General features: G+C 56.4%; 1 protein-coding gene across 1 annotated transcript in view; it reads right to left on the reverse strand.

The window, feature by feature from the left end:
• Window positions 1-1,667: 1,667 nt before the first annotated feature.
• The window catches only part of PDGFA (platelet derived growth factor subunit A), a gene marked incomplete at its 5' end in the record, with an annotated part of 61,782 nt that continues 54,575 nt past the window's right edge, over window positions 1,668-8,874 (reverse strand). Inside the window, 1 exon segment of the mRNA XM_027775442.1 lies at window positions 1,668-2,198. Within this exon segment, the coding sequence (XP_027631243.1) occupies window positions 1,990-2,198 (209 nt within the window).

Raw genomic sequence — 8,874 nt, forward strand, 5'->3', positions numbered from 1 at the left:
CCTGGAAACCATGCCTCTCCAAGGACAGAGGTCACCAAGCTCCAAAGCCTTTGATGCTTCAAGGGGGACTTGAAGAAGCATCCGGAAAGGAAAGGCAGTCACAGAACCGCCATGCCTGGTCCGCAGGAGCCGCGTGAGAAATGCCTGCTTGGAGAAGGAAGGAATGAACCAACCAACCAGTGGAGGGGGCAGAGAACAGACCCTGTGCTCCAGCCTCTGAAGGGCACGCAGCCCTGCTGACACTTTGATGTCAGGCTTCTGGCCTCCACATGAGAGAGAACAAATTCCTATCATTCAAAGCCCCTGGTTTGCGGTGCTTCATTACTGCGGCTGCGGGAACCTCCTAAGTCGTCATCACAGCTGCTGCTTACTGAGAGCCCGCTGCCTGCTGGTGACCTCCACCCCTGGGCTCCCAGTGAGGGACGGGCCATGGCCCCCACTCAGGGTCCAGGAAACTGAATGCCAAGGGGTCAGGGAGTTGTCCAAGGTCACCAGCTACCCAGAGACAGCTGAGGACAGCCCCAAGCCCCAGGTCTGTGCTTGTGCTTCTAGGGCAAGAGACTTCACAGCTTTGTGCCTCAGCTTTTGCATCCATAAAATGGGACCGACCCTTGGACCTCCACCTCTTGGGGTGATATGAGAATTCAATGAAATTGGCCAGCAGAGGACCACCTGTGCAGATCCAGGCAGCACGAGCAGGCAGCAGTGTTTGTCTGAGATCATTGTTGACGTAATGAGGGCCTGGCTGCTCAGCTGGGCCCCCTCTCCAAGTCCTGTGAGCCCCTTCCAGACCAGCAGCCTCTGCCTGGCTGTGCAGGGTGGGAGGTCAGGCAGCTCTAGTCCTCCCTCCTTCCTTCCTGCCTAAGCTGAGTCCTACCCCGAGCCTGGAAAGAAGCTACAAGGAATGGAAGGCTTCTCCCTCGGTCCCTGGGAAGGGAGGCAAAGGCTGACTCCAGGGTCCCATGGAGTTCGGATGGCAGCGTCACTCTGAGAGAAGAGGGTATAGGAAACACCTGGCCCAGGGAGGCAGGCAGACTGGTTGGAATAATGATCCAGTCTCTTTCTGAAGGCCCGCAGCTGCAGGTGTTGACTTTCTGAGTGGACTTAGAGGACCTGGAGGGGTTGGGGGCCCTGAGCCCTGTTCCATAAGGAAACTGCCTTTGGGGCTCCTGGGGACCAGGCCATAAGGAAATATGGAGTCTCAGGGGGTGCCAGCATGCCTCGAAGGATTTATCCTTCTTCATGACCCATAATACCGCCCCACAGGACTCAACAGGGATCCCATGGGTGTACAGGGGCTGGAGGAAATACCCCAGGGCAGCCCAGATCCTCAGCACCCAGACCGTGCCATCCATCCCAGTCCAGAGCAAGCCCATCCTGGTGGGCACCATGCAGCAGCTGTGCCCTTCTGGCAGGATGGGGAGGGGACAGCAGGTGTCCCTACCCTCTGGTAGGAGGTCTTATTACTGCTGCATGAAGCTGCAGCCAACACCCTCTATTCGTGTGCCAGTGTCCATTCAGCCAACGTCCAACTGGAGTCCAGGTAGAAAGGTCACAGAAGGGGCTCAGGTGGTCACCTAGTTGGCAGACCCAGGATACACATGCACACAGACACACAGGCACACACGAGAAACCAAAAACCCACAAAGAACTCATTTTAATTTCAGCAAACCTGAGGTCTGTATATCATGTTCAAAGATAATGACATCCGCTTATTGAGTATTTCTGTAATGCCAGACAGGGTACTATCTATTAACCCACTAATGCTCATGCGAGACCTTTGGAAGAGGTTCTGTGATCACCCCATTTCATAGATGAAGAAACTGAGGCCCAGAGAGAGGCAAGCAACATGCCCAAGATCACATGGCTGGTAAGGAAAGGCTAGAAATCAGACCCTGGGCAGCCCATTCCTAATCCCATGTCAGACCTGCTAGTTGTCTGAATTAAGATATTTTACAGTTTGGTGATATTTTCATTGTGAGTTAGTCATCAAAAGTGAGGGTCGGGGATGGGTGAGCTGGGCAAATGATCTTCTAGGGCCTGGGTCTCTGAGGCTGTGAGCCAGGAGGAGATAGCAAGAACGCATGGAATCACCAGCATTTTCCATGGATGGGTGCGCTTGAATCCATCATTGTTCCCGGAGTAAGATGAAGCTTGTCCTGCATCTCCAGGCCCTGGGGGCGAGCGTCTGTCAGGCTCTTGTGGGAAGGAAGAAGTGGTAGAAGATAGTCAGAATGCCTTCTCCTCACCCCCAAGCAGTGCAGAGCCCTGATGGATTTAAGGCCTCTTTCTTGAGTCTGTTGGGACAGATCTTTAATGTCCATCAAGCATTCTCATGCCCATCCTATAGCTGAGCAAACCAAAGCCCAGAAGGTGAAAGGTGTCCTAGGGTTGGAGCACATGGTCATTGTAAATAACCAGATGCCATTGCCACTCCCACCACAAGCCTCAGTCTCTGCATCTCTAAGCGGGGCTCACGTTACTGTGCCAGGACTCCTCTGGCACTCCTAGCCCTGCCTCCTGCCCTGTGCCTGCATGGTGAGCAGACCAGCTTGCTTCCCCATGTACGGGCTGGACTGGGGTCTAAAGGTTGAACTTTCTCATGGCCAAGGACTCAAATTTCCTAGTGGGCTCCCCCATCTGCCAGCCCACCACCCACCAGAGCAGCCGCAGGGACACGTTCTGGCCACCCGCCAGCTCCCCGGCATGCCTGTGGGTGATTCCTGGAGCCCTGCCAGAAGCTGTCACAGCCCCAGGGGCCTCAGCATTCTTGGCTTTTGTTGCCAGTGACGCGGGGTCCACTGGGAAGGGAGAGTCTAGGGTGGGAGGGGTCCAGGAAATTTCTCAGAGTCCCACTCTGATGGCAGGACCCTCAGGACAGGACCCCAGTTTCTAGGGTCCATGAGGAAGAGCTGGCACTAGGGAATGGGAGGTCGTATCAATGTGTGATTTCCAATGAGAAAGGAGGACAGTGAAGACACAGGAGGGAATGGGGGACTGGCTGTTGCCAGCACTCAGTGTTGGGCAGAAGTCAAGGACTGGGGTGCCAGGGAGCCAGGTAGACTCAGGGTAGGGGACCCAGGGGTAGCCAGGGCCAGGGGTGTCCACGGGCCTCCAACCTGCTGGCTATGACTGCTGGAGGGTCTGGCTTCCTCCTACTGTATAGATGAGGGTGGGTGGCCTTGTCCAGCTGACTCCTAGTAGAAAGAGGTGAGGCAGGGAAGGCCATAGGTGAGGGTCTAGTCCTGGGCCGCTGGCCATCTCCTGCCACCAGCAAAAGCCCTCTGAGTTAAGAGCAGGAACAACTGTGCCCTATTTATATCGCCCAACTTTGTCCACAGGCTGCAGCCACCAAACCCACCCAGGAATTCCACCGCGATCAGTTTACATTTAAAATAAATGTTTCCTTAACTTGAATCTGATCACCGGCAGTGAATTTTGGGGATCAGTGAGTCCAGGTCCAGGTGCCAAAATAAGCCCTTCCTGCTGGGCACCCAGGGCAGGGCTGGCTCAGAGCCATCCCCAGATGGGACAATTCAGCAAATAGGAGCAGAGCCACACGACAGTGTGGCCGGACCAGGACCTTGCAGCTTCCTGTGTATTGCCTGTGCCTCAGTTTCTCACTGGCTGGGCGATCCTGAGGTGGCCCTGTCCCCCACAGGGTGGTAGAATCCGGATCCCCTGGAAGGGGTGGTCAGAAAGAACCTCGGTGCATCAGCTCCCATCACCCCCAGCTGTGCCTCCCTCACACTGGCCTCCTTCCTGCTCAGAGCCTCAACCTCTTCACCCTCCAAATGGGGAGTCTCACTCAACTCTGCCCACCTTACAGGCTGCTCTGGGGACCCCAAGACAGACCACAGGAGGAGCATGTGCTAGACACTCGGGCCCTCAAAGATGGGTCAGCTGCCCCTGAAGTCACCTGTGGCCCTCATGGGTGGGAAATTCTTCCTTTAAGCCATTGAAGAGCCCTTGGATGTTGGAGTGTCTCCAGGTCATGCTCAGAGGAGAGGGTGGGGTCACCACCCCATGACTCGGGCATCTCCCCCATAAGTCTGGAGCCCAGATCTTATTAGTCCAGGAAGCCCAGCCAGGGTTTGAAGGAGCTGTCCAAGTACAATGGCCCCCAAGGAGGGTGGTTGGCTTCATTGTTACCTGGGAGCCCACCCCCGACAAAGACTTCAGGAACAGCTGGAAGGTCAGGCTCAGGTGAGGGAGATGTCATGGGCTACCGTGCCAGCTGGCGTGTGCTGGCCAGCAGAGCACCCTTACCGGCACTTTGCCACACTGGGCCGAGGCGACCACCTGGGAGCAGGTACTATGCCGCCCCACATAAAAGATGGGACAACCAAGGCGAAAGGGACTCACTCCAGACTCACGGTAGCTGGTGGCAAGGACAGACATGCATGGTTGCAGGCCTGCACCATCTCCCTCTGCCTCCTTGATCATTCTGGCCACTTCTGGCCCAGCCACCAAGCCAAGCAAGAGAGATAGGCAAGGACAAGCCAGGTGGCAGAGGAGCAAGCTGGCCAGACCTCCAACACCAGACACGAGGCTGGAGGGAGTTGTCTTGCATGCCGAATATGAGCAGACTCCTGCTCAAAGCAGCCATGGCCTAAACACACGCCAGAGACTCCGTGAGGCCCGCGAAAGGCCCAGCTCCCTGACACCCCCACACCAGTTGCCCCCGGGTCTCTCGGCACTTCCTCGGAGCTGGCGCACCATGGCATTGACACAAGCAGTCAGTATGTATGTGTTTTCTGTTTGTTTCTGCATCCCCCCGAATATAAGCTCCCTGAGGGCAGTTCACTGTACCCCATCCCCAGGACAACCTGGAACACTGCAGTAAATAAATTAATGAATGAGTGGAGGCCATGTCTGAAGGAGGATGTCTTCCCTTCACTGAGCACTCACTGTCAGAGGACATTGAGAAAAAAAAAAAAAAAAAACCAGACGAGCCCAGAGCCTGAAGCTTAGGACCATAGTGGGGAGCAGGGCCTGCTTATCTGGGGTGTCGGGACAGTTTACAGAGAACTGCCACTGCAGTGTGGAGGCACTGGGTCCAGCAACAACAGGAAGCCAGTACCCTCAGTGGGAACAGGCACCCAGCAGGGGAGCCTTAGCTTCGTGGGTGTCTGGTTGGCAGAGAAACCACACCTCACCTTCCCCATCAGTGCCACCATTGGCCAACCTCAGCAGAGCCAGTGCCTCCCAGTGGTCATGGGATACCAGCCTGATGCATGAGAGCAGGATGGAGCACGGGTCTGGGAGGCCCTGAGGGCATCCCCCAGCACTTCTGCCCTGTGGGACTTCTGCCCACCTGTGCTCCTGGGCTGGATATCTGGGCTGTTAGGCTTGTTTATGGAACCAGAGGCCACCCCACAGCAGGCCCCTTTAAAAGTGTATGTGTAACATGGGACCAAGAACCACACAGTCACTCCCCTAAGCCGCTTTGTCCAGACAAAGAAGCTGCAAGATCCTCACAACCCCCTTGGTCCCACTGGATTCCATGGGACGCCTCCAGCCCCTGTACTCCAGGGGACCAAGCTGCTTCCAGGGCTGCCTCCTACCAGCTGCCTCGCCATGCTTCAAGGGTGGACCGAGAGGCCCGACTACCCAGGGGCAGCTCCCTCCCATGCTGTGCTGCTCCTCAGGCTGGGGCCCTCTACAAAACTGAGGAGCTGGCACCATCTCTACTCACTGCGGCTGTGGGCAGAGCCCTATTGGAGCTGGTGGGAGGAGGCGGGAGGCGCCTCAGGTCGGCTAAGCCGCTGGGCATCTTTTCATTTATGGGGTGACTCTGAGCGCTTGCTGCTCCTTGGGGCTGGAATGCTAATTACCTCCCCCGCTGGGATGAAGGAATCCTGCGAGGGGGCATCCCAACCCTAGAAATCCACAATCACTCAGGGCCCTCTTTCTTCTCTCTCTGAGCCAAGAGAGCTTTTGAGGGGGTGGATAATAATAGCTGGCGTTACTGAGCGCCTACTGGGTGCCAAGGGCTCTTATCCCCGGGTCTCCCACATCCCTCTGAGGTGGGCATGTTATTACACCCTATTTACAGAATACAAAACTGAGGCTCGGGGAGCTGGGACATAGAGCTCGTGGGTGGCAGAGCCGGAGTTCAAATGCAAGCTGCCTGACTTCCAAGGTGGAGCTCTTATTGCAAACCATGGTGGTAGTGGGTGAAGACAGAGTCCACATAGATCCCCCAAGAGGGTGGAGAATGTGTGCTGTTGCTAACGGCTATCTCGGGGGCAGAAACTGCACCCAGCAAGCACTAGGTGTTAACTACGTGTCCTGCCGAGCGCTGGGGTCTGCAGGCGTCACAGAGTCCAGCTGCGCTTACATCCTCAGGGACACCTAACCCAGTGGAAGGAGGGAGAGAGGCCCCCAGAACAGGGGGTCTGGGTCGTAAAGCTGTGGGATGGAAGGGACATAGCATCTGTGAGGTGGGGTGCTTGAGGCAGTTTCATCCAGGAGCTACGGTAGATCTGGGTTCAGAAGACGGAATAGAAGTTTTCCATTTGAAAAAGGCATTTTGTGTGGAGCAGACGTGTGCAGAGTGTGACATCCGAGCGAGTGTGCCGGATACCAAGCTCACTCAGGGCTGTGTAGGTTGGCAGAGCTGGTTCTCAAGGCCTCCTGCACCTGGCACAGAAGCTGAGCGGAAGCCCACGTGGGTGGTAGCAGAGGTGGGACCCCGCCACCCTGCTTCCAGCTCCCAGTTCTTCCACTGTCCTGCAGCCCCCTCCATCTATTTCCAAACTTCCCCCTACAAAGCCTGTAGCTGGGTACCAGAATAAGCACTGGGCAGGCACCCACCGTGGGGGCAAAGAGCTCCTCTGGCCAAGACACCAGGCACTTCCTGACTCGGCTTGGATCTCGGGGTGGGGGGGTGCACGGCACTGAGGAGGCGGCATTCCAGCTGGCATTCCAACTCCTCCTCGACAATTTGTCCATTTCCTGCCCTGGCTGCAAATTTCAACCATTTCCTTCTCAGCCACCTCCAGCCTCTGCCCGCTGCCTGGCCCCACACTGACCCTGGAGGGACAGAGGATGGTCGCTGTCCCTGCCAGCTCAATGTTTGGAACCAGCACTGCTCTCTTGAGCATCCTGCCAAGAGACCCTGGGGGGTTCCAGGAAGGGTGCCAAGCTGGGGGGGTGGGGGGTGGAGATACATGAATTCTCTGCCATTCCCCAGCTGCTTGCCTAACCTCTAGTGGGCACATATGCAGTACCTACTGTGTGCCTATATAAGCTGGTGCTAGGTCTCCAAGATGTAAGACAGGCAGAGGCAGGAAACAACACGCGCTGAGAGTCCATGGAACACAGAGTTCGCTCCAGTCAGAGAGCTCGGCCCACGGGGGCTCAACAGACAGGAGGCTCCTAGGACATAATGGGAAAGATATTGCAGGATGGGGACCAGCACAGGCAAAGGCCTGGAGGTGGGACCCAGCTCAGGCTGAGACACCGGACCATACAAGGCTCCAGGGCTCCGATGCCAGCTCTTACCCAGCGGACTGACCTAAGCAAGCTCCGGGAGAGGCTGCAGGGTCCCTTCTCTATAGAGCACTATCCCTACTGCAGAGAACCTCTCACCTTCCCAAAGTAGGGATCTCTGGGAAGAAATGAGAGCTTCCCAGCCTCCCTGCAGCTAAGGGCAGTGATTTGCTCAGGCTCAGGTGACCAGAAGCCTCTCCCACCCCCATAAGGATCCCACAAGGAGACAGATGCAGGAATCGTGTTCTGGTGAAGGTGGCAGCCCCAATATCCTCCTCCTGAGGTCTATGGGCAAATCCAGGGTTGGGTGCTGGCTGAGTGCGCCCGGGGCTGTAGCCCTGCAGCCTGCAGCACGCTCTGTAGGGTATTTTGAGTTTATTGAATCCCCATTCTCAAAGAGCCTTAAACATCTTTGGGCCTTCACTAGCTGCAGTGAGGTCTGCTGCTCGTGGCTAAGAATCTGGGCTGATGCTCAAGAGGATTCAGGCCCTCCAGATCAGAGGCCCCACAGCTCGGGGGCAGCCATAGCTGTCAGTGGACAGGATGGCTGCATAGTGCCCACTGGCCTGGGGCACCCTCCTGCTTGGCTCAGGGGGTCCAGTGCCTGACTTTCTGACTTCCGAATGAGGTTTACCTCTGCCCTGGGGGGAGGTCAGGATCTCAGCTGAGTCCCGGAGAACACATGGGGAAATCCCAAAGAACACATGGGGCCTGCGGAGCTTCCAGGAAGGGTGAAAAGGATATAGATTGGGAGAAATTCTGGAGGCCTTCCTCAGCCCTGACTGAGGCCCTACACCTAGCTGGAAACTCCCATCCTCCTCAGCTGCAGTTTCCAAAGGCCTGCTCCCCAGCAGAGTCCCAGGAGCCCCAGGACAAGCTGGCAGATGTGGCAGGATCCTGGGTTGCTCCTGGCAGAAGGGCTGAGCCAGTCTCCTAAGGTCGGCCTTATGCTGGCGGTTACAGATGGGCCAGAGAGACAAGGGCTCATCTTAAGACGGGGATGCTATTGCCTTTCTGTGGGGTGTGAGCCCCCTTGCCACCAGCCACAGACCAGTCCGAGACTTTGTCCCAGCATCATCATGAGCAGCATCAAGAAGACTCACTAAGGGACCAGAGGTTAGCGTAATGGCTATGTCACTGAATTCCTATGTAGTTGACCACAGTTTGAGTCCTGGACCCAGTGGCTTAAACTCACGCCGGGCACGTGTGCATGTGTGCCCAAGATCCCGAGAGGAGAATGGAGGAGAAGGGATTGCAGCGTGGCCATGCCCCCTGGGGTGTGATTTCTCCTCGCTTTCTGTCTCTCTGTCTCTGTCTGTCTTTCTGGTGAGCGCACGCGCCCTATAGTAAAAACCTCTTCAAAAAAAAAAAAAAACA

This window comes from Tupaia chinensis, unplaced genomic scaffold, assembly GCF_000334495.1.
Source record: "Tupaia chinensis unplaced genomic scaffold, TupChi_1.0 Scaffold000052_1, whole genome shotgun sequence".
Lineage (NCBI taxonomy): Eukaryota > Metazoa > Chordata > Mammalia > Scandentia > Tupaiidae > Tupaia > Tupaia belangeri.